Source organism: Centroberyx affinis, unplaced genomic scaffold, assembly GCF_046629955.1.
Source record: "Centroberyx affinis isolate AG114_WGS23_722 - 3 ecotype Tasmania unplaced genomic scaffold, CSIRO-AGI_Caff_v1 ptg005173l_1, whole genome shotgun sequence".
Taxonomy (NCBI): domain Eukaryota; kingdom Metazoa; phylum Chordata; class Actinopteri; order Beryciformes; family Berycidae; genus Centroberyx; species Centroberyx affinis.
Window position 1 is genome coordinate 10,411 of NW_027282570.1, and position 22,880 is coordinate 33,290.

The 22,880-nt window shown below is 40.3% G+C and overlaps 1 protein-coding gene across 1 annotated transcript; it reads left to right on the forward strand.

Moving 5' to 3' along the window:
• Positions 1-209: 209 nt before the first annotated feature.
• On the forward strand, positions 210-22,390 carry LOC139666866 (cytosolic acyl coenzyme A thioester hydrolase-like). The gene is made up of 3 exons (XM_071546206.1): positions 210-329; positions 7,606-7,790; positions 21,983-22,390. The coding sequence occupies exons 1-3, from the start codon at positions 221-223 to the stop codon at positions 22,079-22,081; spliced, it is 393 nt and encodes a 130-aa protein (XP_071402307.1). The 5' UTR covers positions 210-220; the 3' UTR covers positions 22,082-22,390.
• Positions 22,391-22,880: the final 490 nt, after the last annotated feature.

Here is a 22,880-nt window from a genome sequence, read left to right on the forward strand (position 1 = left end):
GTATCCTGTATTCCTTATCTAATGTCTTATATACCATGTGGAAAGCACTTTGAATTGCCTGTGTACGAAATGTGCAACATAAATAAACTTACTGAAAAGAAAGAACACAAATTCAGATACAAACTAGAGGTGATAAACCAAGGATCGTAACAAAACATCAGGTTTTAGTCCTCTGAAAACATGCTACAGTCAAACTGTGTGTCTTGAAACAGGTGTGACCATGAAGCTGATGGACGAGGTCGCCGGCATCGTGGCGGCTCGACACTGCAACACCAACATCGTCACTGCCTCTGTGGACGCCATCAACTTCCATCGCAAGATCAAGAAAGGTGAGGAAGATGCACTCAGATACCTTCTTTATTTGCTACTAATCAGATTTGGTACAAACTCAGAGAGAGAGTTTAAGTGACTGATAGTTACAAATATCCACAGGGTTTAGGAATACCTCTCCAAAATAAACCGAATAACTAGAGTTGGTGTTACTTTAGCATTAATGGCGCTAAAATTGGTTTCCTAATTGCTGCAGCCAGTGGCTACAGGAAGCGACGTCTCCACCTTCTGTGAAGTTGCTTCTCTTGTGCTTTTGCTGCTTTGGCATTAACGAACCACACTTTCTAAATACCCAATTACTTGATAATGTGGAAAAACCCAACAGCCTATAAATTCAGCCTCAGACAGTGGTATTTTACATTTGGAGTAGCCAACGTTAACAGCTGTCACGTTGCTCCTAATCAAGACCAGTTGTCTTTCGCAGAGCTGCTGCATCTGGAAAAACACATAGTTGTTATGTTTTAACCATTTTCCATTACAAACCTTTGTCTCTGGGGTCATTGTTTCCTCGTTGCTCAAGTGAGAAACCATTTAAGTCACCCTAATCCTTTCAGGGACTATATGTACGAAACCCAAGCCTCTTATTTCAAAAGTTAATTCAAGAATCTCATTGTTTTTTGTTTTTTTTGACAAAGGCCGTTATCAACTTAACCTTTGGTATCTTAGTGGGGAAAAGGGTCCACTGTCCTTGAGTAGGTGGTGGTGGCACCATTTATACCCCCGTTTAATTCGAAAGGTGTAAATCCTTTCAACAGTTTTCACTGGCTGTTTGTATGACATTTTTTCAATATATTTTTTGTGAAAAGGCTTACCCCTGTCTTTCATGCTTGTCAGTAAAGTGTGTTTCTACTGAATATTACTGCATTTGTTTGAACATTTTTTGTCTCATGAGCATGATAAGCTCCTCTCCTTAAATTCCAGGATGGGGAGTAACAAATTGCATTCAACAGGAAAACAGTAATAAGATTAAGAAGAAAATTGGTAACAGTAACCCCTGACAAATACTGAAATAAACCCACAGTAAACCCAAGTACTTATTGTATTATTCAGAGAAACATGTTTGAAGGGAAACCGCAATTTGACTGTGTGACTCCAGGGATACAGAATTTAACACATCCCTATTAATAAAAACAACATTCTCATGACAGTCTGTTAATTGGATCTTGATTGCAGAAGCAAAATATTTCAAAAGTAACTGAAAGCAATCACATTACATCTCTAAGTGGAGTAAATGGATGGATTACATTTATGGATTATAGTTTTGCTCTGGTTGGCGTCTGTGTCTATTCATGTGTTGGATGTGATATGATCCAGATATCCAGTGTTGAGATTCAGATGTTATGATTATCTCAGGACATTGTGTTTACACTGGACCGGCTACTTCTCTTTCCAATGCCAGCTGAAATATGATGTGGTAGGAAAACTTTACACGACACGGTTCAGTGCAACTGTCCCAGTTCAGCTCTAACTCTGCCTTATCTAGTATATTCAAGCAGGAAAATTCACTCAGTCCAAAACACCGTCTTCTATAAGTCCTGGGTGAAAAGGAGTGGGTAGTAAGGTGGGAGGAAGGGAAGGTTTAAAACATTTAAAACACAACTTTCTGAGAGTTAGAGCAAGTTGGTTCCAAGTTGCAGTAACAGAAAACTGAACAACACCTTGGACAGACATGTTGAGATCCATGTCCACATCTTCCAGCTGGTCCTGGTTACTCCACTTGCTGCCTCCATCTGTCCACTGAGCTTAGGTGGTGGTGACATGATTTCCCCTGGCTTTTACAGAGACTTAGGTGTTATGTCACCAGTAGGTTTCCCATTTTGCTTAGGGTGGTCAGACAAAACACTCAGGAGGACCGCACAGGAATATAATAGGCAGGGACTAAAGGAAAAATCCACACTACAATATTTGACACTTAAAAAAACAGCGATTCACGATGTACCTTGCATCCCTGGGTCCATTTTTTTGGTTTGGTGTATTTTTCTCATTCCCATGTTTAACCGGTCAAATGTAGCTGACGTGACGTCACAAATATTTCCAGCGCAGCTACAATGGAGTTTGATAGCAGAAAATATTCCGGCTGTCGAAAACAGGTTGATCATTTGGTGTCAGAATCAAAGAGAATGGACTTCTTTCTAGACTCACCATTTTGCACCAACGTTCAACAATCATACAGGGAGAAATCCATCATAGAAGAGGCAGAGAGACCAATTTCTCCGCCCACAGCAGCCTCAATTGACCAGAATGCAATGCAGCCACAAGACATTTTGCCTTTTGAGTAAGGGACGAGACTCTTGTTTTTTCAACTGGAAAAAAACTCTTGCCGTAACTATGTAACTATCGTTTTGCTCTCTGCAACAAGTCCGATTGAGTTCACGGGGGGATGTCAAAAGGCATTCTGGGGAATGTAGGAACTAAATGAAGTAGAAGCAGATGAGCGTGGATTTTTCCTTTAAGTGCCCATCGCAACAGCACTGTCTGAAGTGATGCTTTGCCATAAACAGTACAGTACAAGAACATGTAGGTCATATGTATGGCATGTGAACTTATGTGAAGCTTGAGGACCACACACAGATAGCACACGCACACACACACACATACACACATATACACACACACACAAAATACAGATGGGTGGGAAGTTAAGACCCAGAACATTAAACAGGCTCAGGTCTGTGTCCATACATAGATGGCTCATGGAGAGAATGTTCAGCTGTTTTGTTTATGAGTAGTGGGAGGTCCCACTTTGTCTGTAGTCTGAACAGTGGACTTAACTAATTGCACAGATTTAAAGTCATGTGGGGTTTAACCAGTAACCAGCAAAATGAACAATTTATTAGAGCGCTCCCCCTTTTTAGGAAAATAGCACGAGAGCTGTGGTTGTCGCGGTGGTCACTAGGGCTGAACAATTAATCAAAATTTTATCGAAATCGCAATATGGCCTACTGCAATTTTCACAGGAGGCGCAATATTTGTTAAAGGCGAAATGTGTGTCAAAATACCATTTTAAATTAAATATTGTCATGCTGCAGAGATGTCCTGGCCTACACATCATATTCTACAGACTTAAGAAAACATCTTTGTTTGGTACAGATCCCCGCAAAAATCACACCATAATCATTTTAATACGTTTTTCAAAGATTTATTTTTGGCATCTATGGGAGAGAGAGCGAGGGGAGGACGTGCAGCAAAGGACCACGGGTCGGATTCGAACCCGGGTTGCTGCGGGAAGGCCTGAGCCAAATGGTACGCGCCCTACTCGGTGAGCCACCAGGGCGCCCCTTTAATATGTTTTTCAATGAAAATGAGAATAATGATGTAAAAATTATCATTCCCTCTAATATCAAAAATCATATCGCAATTGCAATAAAAGTCAAAATAATCAAAATTAGATATTTTTTCAAAATCGTTCAGCCCTAGTGGTCACGGTAGTAAAAATTAATGCCGGTGTCATAACCGTTGTTTTTTACCGTGATATATAATAATACTTATTGTCCCATCCCTCGTTCCAACTTCAGTCCTGCTGAAACTCTGCCTTGATTATCTTTCACAAAGCATGAACAGTCGACCCCAAGCCTAAGTTGAATCTTTTATGTCTTTTTGTTCTTGTTCTTTGCCTTTATAGAGTGAAGCATTTCATGTTTTTTTTTAAATTTCCCAACCACTGACTTTGGGAAAAGTAAAGTACCTCAGGTAAGTCTCTGATGTCTTTCTCAATATACTGGGTCTCATTTGGCACTGAGAAAATCAGTCAGCGAGGTGCTGGCCATTGATGTAAGAGACAGTAGTTCAGTCAGCGCTCCTCTCGTTCATCCATTACAGCAAAAAGCCTCGAGGTAGAAAGAGTGAGAAGAAGAAAGGCATGGAGTGCGGACAAAATGAGCAAAACTTCAAAAGGTGAACCTGGGATGAAAAGAGATTTGGGGGGAGGGAGGAGTGAGTTTCACCAGCGATAAAGAGCTGAGAGGGACGAGAGAGAAAGAGGGAGAGAAAGAGGGAGAGAGGTGCATAAACAATACTCATGATGATGGTCTTGTTCATTGATTTTAGATTTAATTTCACTGATCCAGCGTAATTTTATACAAACAGTGAGTGAGTGACAGTAAAGACAAGAGAGAGAGAGGGAATGATGTGTGACATAGGTGGTGAACTGATGGTGGAATAAACCACTGAGGTGTTATGTACATTTTCTGCCCGAATAAGGAATTCCAGTTCCAGGAAACAACAGGAAAATTAACAGGGGTGTAAAATGATGTTAATGCCTCTAACTACGTCTGACGCAAACACTGACTATTTTGCTTAAGATCTTTGGATTCAATATGGATTTCTTTATTTGTTAAGGCAGGTGTGTACCAGCTAGCATTGACTACCTTTATCATTTCAGCATTGGTTGCTGACGTCACCTGCTGTGCACGTTCTAGCATAGAGAGAAGTCTCCCATGACACAATATATTGGGTCGATAACACATAATAAATTAGCCCTGTGATATTTCTAATGTCATGGTTTCACAAATTTAAAGGACAAAAGGGGAGCTAGAAATCCTATTAATATTCAACATTGGCAAAAAATAAAAGGAACCAGACATGATCCAGGAGCCCCGAAATGACGGTATAACAGTATTTTCAGTGAAGATGGAAGTAGTTGGAAGTGAGAACTATCACTTCGCCTCTATACTGTCTGCTAGTCTTCTTTGCTTGCTTGCTAATGCATAAATGTAATCTGCGAATAGAGGTAAATGAATATAAACTTAAACTAACAGTTGTGTCAGTGGATATTCTTGTTTTTGCATCTTTAGAAGTTTATTCCTGCATTATGTCTGTATATCATAGTAACAAAACCTAAAATCTGTTTGTAAAAACAGGAAGTAGGCTATGGATAATTAGAGGCATGACCATCCCAGTTTAGTCCATATGACATGAAATCCTGGCATGGACTTTCCTCTCACCAGAATAGCTGCATCAAACGGCTCCTCAGGGACGGGACTTGCTGCCAATTTGGGATGGTGGCTGACCTTCAACATGTCAGTCCAGAAACAACTCTTTGAATTATGAAGTTATTAATTATGAAAGGTTTTTGAAATTCACTCAGAGCTTCATCAAGGCTCAAGCAGATCATGCGCCACTGAGCCTAATACAGCCATGGCAGAGATACTGTAGGTGCTCACATGTTGACAGGAGTGTGACTGGGCTTGCTACTGCTGGTGGTAACATGGAAAAAGACAAATGTGTTTTCTGTATGGGCCAGACAACAAGGAACTGGAGAGGAAGGGGAAAACATATTTCCGGCCTATGTGCCAAGTTACATTGAAATAAATGGGTGGCTATTTTGCCATGCCTTATTCAGATTCTTAAGTGTGTAATCACTATGATTTGTTTTCAGCATTATGGAAACTACAGAATATAACCAATATCTGATTGAAGGGTGAAAATGAAGAAAAGGTTTTCCTAAACAAAAAAGCAAATTTAGAGTTGGCACTGTCATTTTTCCCCAGTACATAGGAAATGTACTGAACCTTGACCAATACTGAGATACATGACTTCTGAACCAGTCCACACCTCTTGAAAAACCTACTCAAAATCACAATGTTGTGAGATTGTACTTTGAGTAGGACGAGTGCTCCAGCGCTGAATAAAGATCGTCTAGTTCTTGCAGAATTTAGTCTAGTTCTTGCAGAAATTGGTCTCATAACGTCAGAGTGGTTTGCACCACGTTCTTTGAAAAAGGGCTTTCATTTTCCATGTATGTGTTTTATTATTTAAGACTTTGACTGTGTTATAAGATTTCAGTTATACACTTGAGAGCTGTCTCAGACTGCTAAGATAACACCTTCTCTCCTCGTTTCTATGACAACCAGTGGTTATAATACAGTACAGGCACATCAAAGAGAATGAAGAAATAGATCAGCAATCCCCAGTACTATTGGTTGACTGTTCTTTCACCTTCTAAGGAATGAAGAAAGAGCAACTTTCTCAATAGACTGAAACACGTTTCAGCATAAGCCTTCATGTTAGATCGATTGGATGGATGTTTGGCCACTTTGGTTTGGCTGAAGTCAAAAGCCAGTATAACAAACACTATACAGCAATGGATGCTAAGTCATTTATTTCTGTGAATAGAAGCCTTTCCAGGTAATTTGGTAGAAGAGTTCAAGACTTCTTTTACATACCTTTTGTTGTTTGGTCATACTGTATAAGTACATGGCTATAGTCTTTACAAAGATTATAAAAAGCATCCAAATTTAATTTATTTATTTTAATTATTTTAATATTGTTTGTTCATTAATATGTATGTATCTATGTATATATCATGTATATGTTTATATTTTTATAATATTGGATATTTGTAAGTATGCATACATAATGTTTTTTTTTTGTTTTTTTTTACTTTTATAAAATGTTGAAAACTCAAATATTGTTGAAAAAAATAAAAAACATCCAATTTTGTTTTTACTTTATATTTTAAGGTTTATTTTTATTACCTTACTATGGAGAATCAACTTTTTTACTTTTAAACTTTGGTACTTTGTATTGTCTGAAAACAGTGCAAGATGGGTTTGGTGCACAAAAAAAGAATACTTCGTTTCAAGTTATGGGGGTCTGGAACCAAAATCTTGCCCACATGCCCAGACAATCTTGGATTGGTTTTAGTGCATTAATTCTCTTGCTTGCAGACAGATTATCTGCTGTGGCCTTTTCATGCTGCTGAGTCTCTCAGGACTTCAAGAAGTTTATGATGCAAGTATTTGAAGTATATTGCAGGAGCAGATCCTAAATTGTTACTTGGCTGGCTGTATGAATGTGCCAGCTTAGTTCATGTTCAGTTCTTGTTCAGTGTAAGTATGTGGAGAGGTCCTTACTTTGATTTCAACTCGCATTTTTTATTGTTTCATGTGAACATTGTTGTGTTCACTTAATGTTTTCAGTTGATTTGAGGCTTCATGGTGCCATCATTCTGGTATGAAATGGTTGCGAATTGATTTCTCTATTTGTTGAAAACCTCTCTTCACTTCTTGCCTTTTTACTTTTTTATTTTTACTCTAGACACCCCTATAAAATCCCCTTTGAATAACAGAATGAAAATTTCATCTTCCATGAATGACAGGAGCAGAGCGCTGCTTGGATAAAAAAAACAAAGACTAAAAAAGTTTAAATACTCCTTGGAAATGTCGGTATATTCAACTTCATGATGAAAGAAATCCTGGAACACTGGAAGGCAGTGTTCTGCATTAACTTCAAACATTCATTTTATTTTATTTTCTTGTTCTTCTTCTCCCCCAGGCTGTGTTTTAACGGTGATGGGGCGGATGACGTTCACCAGTAACAAGTCCATGGAGATTGAAGTGTTTGTAGACGCTGCCCCGCTGATAGAGGCAGAGAAAGCGAAATATCGTGCCGTCTCCGCCGCCTTCACCTACATCTCCCTGGACAAGGACAATAAGCCTCTGCCTGTCCCTCCTCTTAAGGTTGGTGCCATCCAGGGCCTGCTTTCAGAAAGTCTGTCCTTTTTTTTGTAAAGCCCCAATCCAGAATTTATTTGGTCCTGTACATTTTAGGTATATTCACAAATGGCCCAATTCAGACTGTGTACATTTCCATGGGTTTGTACACAGATTGAGACTCACTTTGGAGAATACCTTACCTTTCACACAGGTTTATTCAAAACCTTGGTTTCTTTGTCCTTCCCATTGCTATGGTGGAAAATCAGGTCAGGGATTTTTAGCATTTTTCATGTATTCCTGCCGAAGTGTTGCCTTTAAATGCCCTGCACCTTTAATTCAGTTTTGCTTAGGATGAGAGTTCCTGAAGACTGAACTGAAAACTTGTCCTTGGGAAATTTATTGGATAAAAACCATAATAAAATAGACTTTACAAATACCAAAGTGATTTTGACTATTCCGCATTTTTGCCCAAAAGAAATCACCAAAAGAATTTTTCAGTTTCAAGTTTATTTTATCAATCAAAAATAGGTTTTATGTCAAAAGATTAGTTTCTTAATGACAACTGCTTTCTGTTCACCTCACCCACCAGCTACTCTCCAGTTGCTTTTCTGCATTGAAACTAAATACAAACACTTGCCACGGCCAGTTCTGCATTACATAACAACTGAATGTTCATGGACTGTTGTGTCTCCTGTTCCTATAAATTTGTTGCCCTCATAATCAATAGCACCAATGACATTTGGAAAGCCCACAGCACGATGGAAAGCGTCTTTGATTGGGCGTTTTTGCGTGTCAATATCTGATCAACGTATGTATATTCTTTGGTGTGCCTGCTCATCACCATGAATAACTCCGGCAGGCAGCCAAAGACAGACGGCTGTGATTTTTTCCTGCCCGGCTGACGCAGCACCTGTTGCCAGGACGGAAAGTGTGCATGTTACCTGGAGTGACGCAGGAGGGATGTCTGCTGTGTGATCTGGCTCTGCATCATTTAGAAGACAGCACACTTTGATCATCCAAGCCACACCTATGCGCAAACGCTGTATATGGCCGTCTGTTAAGCTCAGCCAATTTAAATGATTTCTTGGCACCCTCCACCCTCGACTGGGTAGTCTCTTTGATTATCACTTAAAAATTCAGTCGACTTTTGTGTGAGATGAAGCTGTCAGTAAAAAATGGGAGTGAGGCGAGAGACGAGTCATTAAAAGCACATTCCAAGCGTTCAATGAAGGATTTAGTGAATTGAGATTGTTTTTAAAATTAATATTTAGTTAATTTTAATGATACTGGCTATTGCTTCACATTTTGTGACTCAACAATTCATATTCTATTTGATGTCTTTGGCCCTTATTAGTATCCTTGTTTTACATCGGTTTCCTGATGTAAAACAAGGATGCTAATAAGGGCTACACATATTGCAGGGTTTTGGTTGCATAAGGAAAGGCACGTACAAATGGATGTAAGTCAGAGTCACAAGCTGCTTTGATTTACATATTAATCACTGCAAGTGTGCTTCTCGCAGGGGCCCATGTAGCCCTGCGTGTAACTCCAGAGTTGGTGCATAAAAAAAACAGCAAAAACATGCACTACAGGGTCAAGGTCTGAATTAGACTCACAGACTCTTGACAAATTTGATAATGATAGTATTAAGAGGAAAAAAGATGAAAAAATCCAAGGCACTCTCCTCTGTATAAAGTTAAAAAGCCTTTATTATTCTTGGCTATATCATGTTAAAATGTTAGAAAATACACTGACGCGTTGTGGCCCGTGTATTTTCTAACATTTTAACATGAAATAGTTATATAATAATAAATAATAATAATAAAGGCTTCTAAACTTTATACAGAGGAGAGTGCCTTGGATTTTTTTCTTCTTTTTTCCTCTACATGTGGACACGTTTGAAGCCCATGCAGCGTTCCTCCTCTGATCAACACAATGATAGTATTAACTTTGCTTTTTAGTCAAGCAGCTCTTTAACGATGGCAGGGACTGAGCTCGCAGCTTAGATGAAATTCAACAGACCATCAGCAGGTCATAAGTCTCTGCCCTGTAGCAGCAATTATCCATGCCTTCCCCTCAAGTGCGCACTTGCACAAAATTCACAAAGTTTGCACCTGGGCTAATCATTAAACTTTAAATTTGTGCAGAGTACTGGACAAGTGCATATGCCAGGGAAATGCCTTGGCAGTTAAGACAGGGCAGCAGAGTTTTAAGGGACATTATAAGTGGAGATCAGACCTATTTTGTGGATTACACTAACCTACAGCTATCCGCTCACCTCAACCAGAAAAAAGAAGTAGATACTAAACAAGATTGCTGTGCAATTAACCTAAGATCATAAAACAACAATGGCACACAGCACCATGTCCTGTAGTGCTTCAACATTAGCATGAAATAGGAAATTTGCAAGAAGAAAGCCATGCTTGTCAGTATGGATGAGAGTGAAGCGTGGAAATGGGTTGTTGTAGTAAGGTGTGGTGTTCTGTCACCAAGTGCTCTAGTGGTCCTCCTTACCATCAACAGCGACACACACACACACACACACACACACACACACACACACACACACACACACGGATATTCTCTCTCTCTCACACACGCGCACATGCAAAGGTGCTGCATCACTCCTTAACGCCATGACACATCTCTTTGGAAATGGACACTCACACAAACGCCCACGCAAACTTCTTTATTTCTGTTCCTCCCAGACAGAAAGTGTACATCTCTGCAAGCCGGCCTTTTCAAAAGCGCCCGTCAGTCGCCCCCATTTCCATTTCAGACAAACCCTCCTTTATTTTTTTGTTGCCATTGTCTGTCTCTCGCTCTGCATTCATCACCTGGTTTTCCATCTCACACGAGCTGCACATGGCTTTTGTTTTTATGCCAGGGAATTGCATTGATGATTAGAGTCATTGTAATTCCTCCCCCCACCTCATTTTTATGAAAAGAGAGGCTTTAACAAAAAAAAAAAGAAAAAACTCCTCGTGTTTTTAATAATTCATCCTCGACACTATAAATGGAAATCTAAATGGAGACTGGGGCTGCCAGGGCTCTGATGTAGCATGTCAGATAAACAAGGGAGAGAATAGAGAAATTTGTGTGTGTGTGTGTATAAGAGAGAAAGAGAGAAAAAGTTGGACAGAGATATAGCCAGATTTTGAATTTATGTGTTTATGTGAGATACAGAGGAAAGAGAGAGATAGACAGATAGGAAGCCAGAGATAGAGATCTTGAATGCATGTGTATGCTTGTGTGTGTGTGTTTGTGTGCTGTGAGAGAATCACTGAGCACGTACATATATGCGTGTGTGTGTTTATTTATGTGAGAATGAGAAGCAGCACGAGGCTCAGTCAGGGCTATTTCTGGCTCTGACTATTTACCGAAAGCTCGAAGTGGGGATGAGATTGAGTGAAAATGAGGGAGTTTCCATCCAAACAGGACTGATGTCAATACATCTATTCATAGAAGTCAGTCCCTTGGTGCATACGTGAAGGACAGCGTCACATGCAGGAGGAAAGGTTTAACGTGTCACTCCAATTAACACCCAAACTACCCCTAACAGTGGAGCAGGGACTGTGCGGCATGGAGAGGCAACACTGACCTTAATTAGCCTTGCAAGCCAGACAATAGCGGCAAACGTTTGGTCTCCCTGTCCCTTCCAACGAGTTTACCTGGGGCCATTGCCACCATCTATTATGTTAAATAGTCATATAAATCAGCATGTGTGCACGTCAGCTGTTTTTTCAAGTTGTAAAAATTAAATTGTAAAAAAGTAAATAAAGCCTGGACTTCAGTAACATCATCATCTATGGCTAGGATGAACACAGTGAAGCTTTTGGAGGATTTTATAGGTATAGGTGTCATAGATCCTCCAGAAGCTTCACTATGTTCAAAGCATCACCGCCCGCATACTGACCCTCACCTCCTTGAGAAAATAATTTCCACCTTGTCCCCCTGAACCTCCACTGGCTCCAGTTCACCAGCACGTTCACTTCAATCTAATACTAATACAACCTGCTCCCCTCACCTGAAACCCTCCACCAGCACGTCCCTATGCAGTCTCACATCAGCCAATGCAAAGCTTCAAACTCAACCACAATCAGCAGCAACCATGGACCGAGAGCCAAACCTTTGGTGACAGGGCTTTTTCTATTATTATATGATTATACCTCATTAGATCATCTTTATTTATATATGTGGTTGCATATCTTTCTCAAGGCACTGAACCATGTGCAATTTAAGTGGAAAGAGCGGATATTCGACCTCCACAATAACACCACAACACACAAATACACACAGTGCTTTTTTCACGTATACCACTGGCTCGGGGTGTCTTGCACTACGGTATAAACAGAGTATAAACATTGGATGAACAGATGTCGAACCCTCCCCGATGTAATTTTTCTTGCCATTGCGGCTGATTATGCTGCCGTTGTGTGCTATAAATAGCCCGATCGAAAGGACAGTGCCTGCTATTTTTGACTTCAGGTGCTTTTTTTCCCCCCTTCTCTCATTCTCTCTCTCTCTCTCCCAAGTGAAACATCTGCGTTTACTATTTTTAGTCATCCCCATTTTAGCTCTAGAGGGGGTTAGGGACTGTGTGTGTGTGTGTGTGTGTGTGTGTGTGTGCATGGTGGGGGGTTGTGGATGGGCTGTCTGTAACGGTAGTGTACTGTAGGTAATGCTGAAGAAGGGGATGCCTTGTCTCTCTATAGCAGTACCTTTGAAAAGCACCAGAATAATGTATGTGCACGATGCGCCGCCATGAAAAAAAGATTGAAAATGTCTGCAAAGGCCTTTGACCGGTGCATGCCTTTGTTGCATTTGTGGTGTGTATTAATGTGGCGGCGGTCGCCCCAAGGTTAGAAAAGCAGGCTTGTTACTGGAAGGTCACCGCATTGAATCCCCAGACGGCGGCCAGTGGACAACACACTGCACAGTGTCCAGCAGTGGAGAGCTGTGGTTGCACTGTGGCTGTACTAGACGCCCGGGTGTGGATGTGTGGAACGGTATGAATGAGAAAGGTGGGTGTTGCTGAAAAAGAGCGTGCATGCCCAGCACACCTTCCCTGGATGAATTCCATTGAAAAGCATAATTCTCTGTGTGGTTATGAGGTATTTAGGCTGTAAAATGGTATGCATGAATATTGAAAATCAGGGTTTGTTAGATTTTAAATCGACATTATATGACCAAACCTTACGTCAAGGATTACGGTAAATATCATTGGTTGGGGTTTTGTCCCACCTTTCCTATATCCTGCAAAAGCGCCACCCTCCTTCTCACCATGAGATTGTAACCAGTCTGTTGTGAGTAACTTTTGAGAAGCTAATGATTTTGCGTACTGACAAAATCACTAATGAAACATGCCCAAAGGCCAAAAGGAAAATTTACAGTGAGCTTGGCTATTTCATTGGCAAGTATCGTACGGCTCCGTTTCCGATTCAGTGTCCCTATGCAATGGACTGTATTCTGAATTTAACTCATCACTCCGTGGGTTCGCTAAGTTTGCTAGGTTGACCCCTGATGCCGTTCCTTCAATCAACTGAAAATGCAACTATCTGCAATAAGCCACCACTTTTTATTCATAGGTAATGTTAGCTTTCATATGCTAGCGTCTCGTACGTTAGCGTCTGCCCAACACGTCCGACACTGTTTACAGTTTACATGAGTGGTCTGTTGACTCCAGTGTGTGATTGCCAATCAAAGCTCTTTTGCCAACAGAAAGGATACACCCGTAGTTATGAAGACAGGTGCTAGATGTAGTGAGCATAAATGTGAGCATAAAACCAGTATTTATTTGTGAAAAGTTTTTGCGTTTTAAGGTGATTTGCCAACAGCACACAGTGAAGTCAAGTCAACAACAAGTGAGTGTGTTGGCACATGAATTTCAGGTGAATATATAGTGACAAAGTATCTGCACTGAAGTTATTCAAGCAGAGCTCTTCACTCTGCCTCCTTCAAGCTGCTTCTCGCTCTCTCCATGCCTCCTTCATCCTCTATCTATGCTTCCCTTTTCTCTCTCCTCCCTCCCTCTCTCTCTTTCTCTTTCTCTCTATCCATACATCCCCCACCTTCCTACTCTTCATCCTGTTCCCTCCTCCTTCCGTCTTTCCTCATATCAGTCCTTCCTGCTTTCCCTCTATCCTATCTCTCCCTCCTTCTGTCTCTATCTCATTCCTCCTCCCTCTCTCTCTATTCATCCTTTCTTACTGTACCTCCTCACTTTCTTTCTCTCTCTCTCTCTCTCTCTCTCTCTCTCTCTCTCTCTCTCTCTCTCTCTCTCTCTATCCCTCCTACCTTCTCTTCTTCTCTCCCTCCTACACCCCTCACCACCCCCACCTCTCTATCCATCCATCCCACCATACTTTTCCTTTCCTTCCCTTTCCTTTCTAGCTGGCAGAGACTCAGCTGGCCTCCTTTGACACGAAAACAAGCCTGGTTGTCATGGCGACCTCCTGTAGTCCACATGAAGTGATGCACATTTATTTTTAGATGCCTCCCATTCAAGACAATCAGCAACGGGTTAACGGGTGCACTCGTGCCACAGTTGCAGATATTTCTCTCTCTCTGGTAATCCGAGGCCCTGCATGGAGAAAATACCGACACTCGCTCTCCTCAACACATTAATCTATAAAGGATGGTTAATTAAAAATATTCATGATTATTCATAATCCCTTATAACGGTGGTTATTAACATGCGTAGTAGCCTATAATGTTCTATATGTCTAATTATACTAAATAACAGCCTGGTTCCAGTTCATTTTATGAAGAGATATAACATGTTACAAGCCTGTTAAAATAGTTTCAAATATATACTTAGACAGTACAGTATATGCTGTGCTTTCTTAAAGGAAAATTCCACCCTCAGATACTCTGATACTGTTATATATCATCAGTAATATATTACTTTTTTGTTGTACCCACTTTCTCTCAACCTGCCTCGTCTATTTCTACTTTAGTTAGCGATTTCTTAGGTTGCTGACTAGTTTGTGAACTGTGTCTATGATAGTGATAGATAGTGATGATAGTGTCCATGGCCCTTACTCAACACAACACGTGGAGAAATTGGTCTCTCTGCCAATTGTACAATGGATTTCTCCATGTATGATTGTTGAATGTTGGTGCAAAATGGCAAAATCTCTTTTTCTGCTGTCAAACTGCACTGGAAATATCTTGATGCGAGGTCACGTTGTCTACATTTGGCTGGTTATCCACAGGAATAAGAAAAATACACTAAACAACAACAACATGCGCCCAGAAATGCAAGGTATATCACCAATATCTGCTCTTTTAACAGTGTTAAAGTGTTTTAGCATGGATTTTTCCTTCAACAAATGCCAATCTATTCTGGCTGTATACCTGTTGTTTTACCGATATCTTAATACTCTTAATGTTTATAGACTGATGCTGTCAGAAACTCAGATGAAGCCCAGATCAGTGAGAAATTGGAGACGGTTGGTTTACAGGGCACAGACTGAACAACACACAGAGAGAAATCCTGTTTTCACAACACTAACAACTGACAGCATTAAATATTCATCATCTTTGAGCAGAAGTATCCATGGAAAGAGCTTCATTCAGGTTTCAACAAAAGCCAACACAGAGTATTTGAAAGGATTTGGTTTATCTTGACAACGGAAACACCTTTTAGCATTGTCTAAAATGTCAGCCATTGTCTCTCTCTGTCTCTCTCTCTGTCTGTCTCTGTCTCACACACACACACACACACACACACACACACACACACACACACACATATATACGCACACACAGGATAGCATCCAAACTCATGCCAGTCCAGATGGCTATTATTTTCTTGAGCCGGTAGCTTCCAGCTTAGTGCTACTGTTGAGACACTGGCATTTGGCAGAGCCTCTGATGCCCTGTGCCCGCTCTAATAGCAGCTCGTGCCAACACAAAGGAACCCCTCTGGCATTTTGCTGGCATCGTCTGAGCGAGTCCTCTTTACAGGCCAGGTCCCTGTTCCAAGTTTGCACCGTTTGGTTTGTCACCTTCCATTCAACTGTCCACCTAATGGACAAATAGCACACCAGGTGTAACCAGCTGTTCCTCCTGGCCAGCTGACCTGACAAGCCAAGGCACTGGGCTCTGACTTTGTCTCGGTTCACACAAGAACACATTAAAATTAGTCTTTCATGTGTTTCTAGTGCAAACAGTACAGTACTTGCCATTTGATGAGGTCATGAACCAACCCCTCATACAAACTATACACAAAAAGTATACTCAACATAAAGTGGGTTACATACATAATTACTGTGATTGTAAAGATATGTAATACTTTTCATAATTTTACCAATTCTACCTTTTAACAGTAACAGGAAAATAAAACTAGCCTGTTAAGTGTCATTATTATATAATGAGTGTCATCATTTAATAGCCAATCTAGACTACTACATGTCTAATTTATTCTCTACATGCTTCAGTTTATTTCAAGTGATTACAAAATATTATAAATACTATACAAACATAACATAACAAGATATGTCATATATGAAGTAAAATAATGAGAAAATGTGGCTCATCCTAAAGACAAAGTCAATACTTTAAAATGTAAAAAAGAAAACTTACGTTATCTTGAGAGCGTAAAAAGCCAGGGAGTGGAGACGTTCAACTTGAAGACAGTATAAAATAAGCATGATTGCAACTTGCTCATGTCAGAGACACTCGCATCGCTGCATCAGAGAGACACCAGTAGTAGCTTATGATCCTGCATAATCATAGTTATTAGACCTGAGCCACCATAGGAATACCAATTACATGAGGACACCAAAAGGACATTTTGAGCCAAGCATTGAATTGTCTCATTGAGTTATGCAAATGTATTCCGCATGAGCATGAACATATGCATGCACACGTGCGCCCTAGCAGGAATGCACACATAGTATACACAGTAAAAACAAATATATACATACACATTGACAAAAAATGGAAACACCAGCATGAAGGCTCAACAGACATGATGGTTTTGTAATTACTCCTTCTTGTAATGTGGTCCAGAGAAAAGTGTCATCGCTTAATACTAAAACAATCATTCTGAAAGGTCAAAATGATGCCATATTCAGAAGCCATTTCAACATCTTGGTAATATTAATAAAAATGAAAAAGTATTCAATTAGGTTAACTCTAATAGTTTTGCTTTGACCACATTATCATGCAGGTCAAACCTCTTGGTGAGCCTGGATAAACACTGTTGGTCATTGTAATCCTGGAAGACAGCACTCCTTAAGATGAAGATGATCACTTAAGGCGCGTTCACAACAATCATGTTTGGAGCGGTTAATCAAAGTCTGAAATCGTTTACTCCTTCATTTTGTTTGGTTTGGCCAGGCGAGACCAATGTCATTCGAACTATTGTGTCACCAAATAACTGCACTGAGATGCCTGAAAATGTGACTGTCAGTCCTCTAACTAGCAAACTGTGGTGTGGTTTTATTAGTGAGAATGTAATCCAGCCCCAAACCACAGGAAAAGACCCCAAAACATAAAGGGTTTATGGGTCTATGGAGACGGATGTTGACATCTGATAGCCAGAAGTTCCTCATGCTTGGAAAGCCTGTAGCCTAACAAAATGAAGCGAGGGCAAACCGCAGTCTGGACTGATGCTCATATTCAGCTGTTTCTTCATGTGTTCTTATCTGGTATTCAGACCAGACGTGGTAAACTACAGCAAAGAGTGCAGACAAGTCCATCATACTTAGCTAAAATTGCAGGGACACAGAACAGAACCCCCAGTTCACTTGTGATTGGACAGTTTGAACTTAAATGAACCAAATACAAAAATGCAACAAACTAAACTGTTCCAACATGGTTCGCACCAAAAAAAACTACCTGTAGTTGTGATTGCACGTCAATAATGATTACAGTTAGGACAGCATACACCCCATATAAGTACTGAACTACTTTCACTATGATAGGTTTTTATATTGCCGTTTCCATTATGTCCTCATAGTTTGTACTTAAACACACACACACACACACACACACACAAATCCTCCCATTTACTCGGGACATAATCGTCTTTTTCCCTGCCTTGGACAAAACAATAGAGGGCCATATCTCATATTGTTATGAACCATCACTCTTCATTAGCAATAGTCAGGTGTACAGTTTGTTTTAATTGGCATGTTCATTAAACCAAGATGCCACATCATTACCGCCTTAGAGCTGTAGCTTGTGTGGTTTTGAATGTGTAATTAAACATTGGTTCAGTCCTGAGGGGTTTGACCGACAGAGAGAGAGTGAGAGGGAGAGAGAGAGAGAGAGAGAGAGTGGGAGAGAAAGAGGGAGAGGGAGAGAAAGAGCGAGAATGAAAGGTACAAACAGCCCAAAGACATTATTAATAAAGATGAAGGACTTATTGTACCATAAACATGCTGTGGAGAATGCAGTGTCCACATGGCTGCATTTTACTACCATGTGGACTTACGTGTGTGTGTGTGTGTGTGTGTGTGTGTGTGTGTGTGTGTGTGTCTGTACACACATCTGTATGTGGCTGTATATGCGCACCCCTTGATACATTGATTTGTATTTCTGAAATTCTCATCCCACTACACCCAGTCAAAGATCTTCTCTGCCCCTTAAGCTTAATTTTGTTGAAGGCAGGAGCTCTCCACTGACTTTCTCACACACACACACACACACACACACACACACACACACACACACACACACACACACACACACACACAAAGGCCCCCAGAGCCTAAAGCCAGCCAGTGACCCTGGAAGGAGTTCCTTCAAGGTTACACAATGTCTTAGGAAAACAATTCAGCTGAGGGAAAGATTAATGTTTATTTTTTCACTCTGGACTGGCCTAGCTGGCACTGGGACATCTGAGGTACTGATTTACTACTAATAATCTCCGGGTTGGACTTTAATATGCCTACTTTCATGGTTTTGATAAATATTTTTACAAGTTATTTGCTTAGACCTTGCTGTAGTGCTTCATCTTGCTTGGTTTTTCCCACAGCTCTGTCACCACTGCACCATGAGGAAGATTCAGGTCAGTCAGTCAGGAGTGAGACACTTTACTGTACTTGTGCGCGATCAGACTTAATCATGGCTTACAAAATAATTTTCTACAAATCACGTCTGTTCTTTATCGAGCTGTATCTAATCAATAAAAGGAAGAAAAGATTGTCATATTGTGAAAATTTAACTCAACCTATGCATCTTTACTTTTACTTTAATTTGTTCTTCTGATCAAAAGTAGACAGTCTTACCAGATTTGTTTAAGTTTCTTTGGTTATTATCCTGCTACAATGTAGCCCATGGATGATATCATTTTAAATCATTATTTCATGTCAAATGATGAATATCTTTGGTAACTAGCTGTGTAATAAGTCTTGAATCACAATTTTCAGGGCTTACTTTACTATAGTGACCGGCTCGCTGTACATTATCCCTTACATAAACTATGTTTGCTAATGGTTCAGTTGGCAGTGTTAACTAGCAAGCGAAGTAGCCTGATGCTACTGCATTCTCCATAAAATAGATGAAGGCGGAAGAACACCAGGGAGCCAGAGAGGTGAGATCACATTCAGAAAAAAGATTTATATCAGTTCATTAATCACCAATCTGCTGTGCGATTGTACAAAATCTGTTTAGAGAGGTGCAAACAGATCAAACAAAACTTTCACCCTCTCCAGACTGTTTTTATTATCGCAGTCTTGTTGCTTAAAAGGTCACACAGGTCCTCACTGTCTACATTTCCATTCATTTGAAACAAGGAAGTTTACTTGAGGTAATATGTGCTTTTTGAAACAGAGTTTGTCGATTCTCTTCAAACTTGCAATCAAAAGAAATTTGTGGTAGAGCACGATCATATGAGCAGCGTGGACATTTGCTGTTCAAACACTCGAACTGCAGTGACACTTGTTCAGGTGTTATTTGCTTTGAAAGTCAATGATTTGGAATTGTCCATTACTTTCAGCTGAATGGCAAAAGCACAATTGACTGAACAGTATGTTGACTGTTATATAACCAGAATACAACAAACTCCAAATACAAAAACTCTTGAACCTGCTTCATTTAATACTGGTCTTTTGTTTGTAACTCGACGTCAGTATTTGAATGTTCACATCAGGTTTGAGCTGTGACCCCTGGGCTTGTCCCTGGCAAGATGTTTTGTCATATCTGTTACCACCTTGCTCTGTCTGTAAAGTTAAAGCACCATCTGTCAGCTTTGCACCCAGAGTGTTGTTGAGTGGCAGGTGCTCATGAATCTGCCAACCACCTGGTGTGTTCACTGCAAAAACCCATTTCAACATGTCATTTAGCACTAAAGTATTGAGCTCTAGTCTTATTTCTCTTTCATAGACAGTAATTGGCATGAGGCATGGATTGTTTCATTTAAGTTCTGCCTCTCAAGAGATATCCACTAAAAAACTTTGCACAATATATACTTTACCAACTTCTATATTTCAAGAATGTTTTAAAATGTTAATAACACTTGTACTTTTGGTACAAGTGTGTAATAAAACAAGAAACACAGCTATTTTACAGTTGCTCATATAGTCTTGAATTTTGTAGAAACTACTTGTCCCCAGTATTAAATCTTTTTTCATCTTAACTGGAACATTTTATATCTAAGTACAAAATTCTCAGTTCCACTCCATGTCTTAAATTATTTCTTAATGAAATTGCAAAGGAATATTAACAGATTAAAAATAAGAATTGCAATAGAAACTATTATAAAACTGTATTTTGAAATATTTTGGTGATCATTTTCATTTTGTTTCACTTTTTATATATCTTGAACTGCAACTTGTGTCTGAGTGTTTGTACATTTATTTTTGCACACAAAAAAAAATCTATTTGCCTTAAATGTAGAAATTTATACTATATTGACTTACATTACAAAAATTAAGCCAGAAAACATTTCACATTTAGCCGTAGTTGGCCTCCAATGCCAGTTAAATATATACCTTGTACACACACACACACACACACATACACTCCCCTGCTGAGTTGTTCTGTGGGAACAATGTGTAGATGAGGGAGTGGGAAAGCGGGCAGCACCATAAAAGTAAGTGTTGACATTGACGCTGCTGTGGTATTGTTGTTTAAGTCACGAGGTTGCCAGGCAGTCTAATTAAACTGTGCAGGCTAGCAAGTGCTTCCTCCCACGAATGTGCAGCCAAACCCAGCTGAGCCAGGGAGAGGGAGGAGAAGTGTTCTCCACACAGAAGGGACAAGTAGAGTAGTGAAATTCAAGCCGTGGGTATGTTTGTGTCTGTATCTGTCTGTCTGTCTGTATGCAAATGAGCAGGTTTCATTTCATCTTAAATCAGAGGAAAAGTATGCAGGTTGTATGAGACACAGTGAGGAGAATTATTGGCTAATGTGAACAGCAGTAAGACATCACTAAACTAAATCCCTGATGAGCAGGGCAAACATCAAACAAAAGTATTAAACATGGCATATACAGTACACATTTATACATTTCCAACCTAAATTGTGATATTTTTTTATTTTACTGCTATTACTATTTTTGTATTTTCCCTACTGTATTGTTTGTTTTATTGTGTAACTCCTGCTGCCGTTTGTTGGCCAGGTCTCCCTTGGAAAAGAGATTTTGAATCTCAGTGGGACTTCCTAGTAAAAGAAAGGCTAAGTAAATAAATAAATAAAATAAACATACATTCCACAGTGCCCTACATAGTCTAATTATGTGTCGAATTGCCTTCAAACAACCAGTGGAAAGGCTCCATTTTGTAAAATATGTGCTTGGGTAAAACCTTTTAAACTCAACGTTGCTTCTAAAACACAGAGCGAGTAAAAACAACAGTGTTCGGTTTGAGGTAGAAATAATTTGGGGGAGTGACACTTCTCCTTGTCTCCACCCAAATCTACATCATATGTGTATCTTACTGTTACTGTAACTCAAGTGAATACTCCCCCATGGTTTGGCGTATGCATAATGCAGCTCTTGTTCCTGTTCTCTTAATCACACTCAATCATTCACAACCCTTCTATACTTCACAAACAAGATGTATGGAAATGCCCATAGCATGAACCTGCAAATTAGATCTGAGCTGCATGCCCAAGATCGCCGAGTGATTGATGAACTGTTTTCACAACCGTCGACATAATAACCATTCGGTGTACAATGTGTATGTGCGATGCCGTGAACGATGACTGCGTCTGAAAGCTAAAATCTTTTGTTTATGTGTTTTTTTTTCTGTTTTCCTCAGCTGGAAGGAGAGGAAGAGCAGAAGCGGTTCGAGGAGGGCAAGGCACGCTATCTGCAGAATAAGGCCAAGAGACTGGCAGAGAAGGAGCGCCAGCAATGACGCCGCTGCTCCCCACAGTACAACTACCCCACATAACACATATGAAGGAAAAAAAAAAAAACCCTCTTTCCTATATATATTAACTGTAGCCTCCTATTAAACCTAACTCTGTCGTTATTTTGTGCTACACACCAAAGTGTCCACATACAGCTGTACATGTATCTAAGACTACATATCTTATTTTATCTTAGGGAGATTTTTATTTAAAGTACTGTTCATGATCACTGTCGGTGCAAAGTGACGGTCTGAGTGCAAGGAAAATGATGAATAAGTGAGTGAATAATAATGAATAAAAGATCCTAAGCGTGAGTCTGGGCTTCTCGGCTCGTGTCCTTGCCTTGTTTGGTGATGATGTCATTGTCTTGGGCATGCCTTGGCAGAGAGGGCACACGCTATCCGTCTTTTCAGCACCGTGTCTTTCACAGGGAAAATCAGCGGCGCTCGGGGGGGCTTTGACTCAACTCGCATCTCTCCCACGCCTGCCCTTCCCCCTCCTCTCCTCTCTCTCTCTCTCTCTCTCTCTCTCTCTCTCTCTCTCTCTCTCTCTCCTCTGCCTGTCTGTCACACTCTGACTCCAGCGTTCGCTCTGCCTTACCGTATACTGTCCTTTCCTCTTCCGTCTCTGCTCTCCATCATGTCCCTCATCCGTCTTCAGTCTCCTGCCATGTCGGTTTCTTGCTCCTCTCAGTCACTCCGTTCGCCCATCCGTCTCCTCCGGTCTACTCTATGTCTCTCTCTCTCTCTCTCTCTCTCTCTCTCTCTCTGGATGAAATGTGAGGCCTCCGAATGGTCTGGTGTG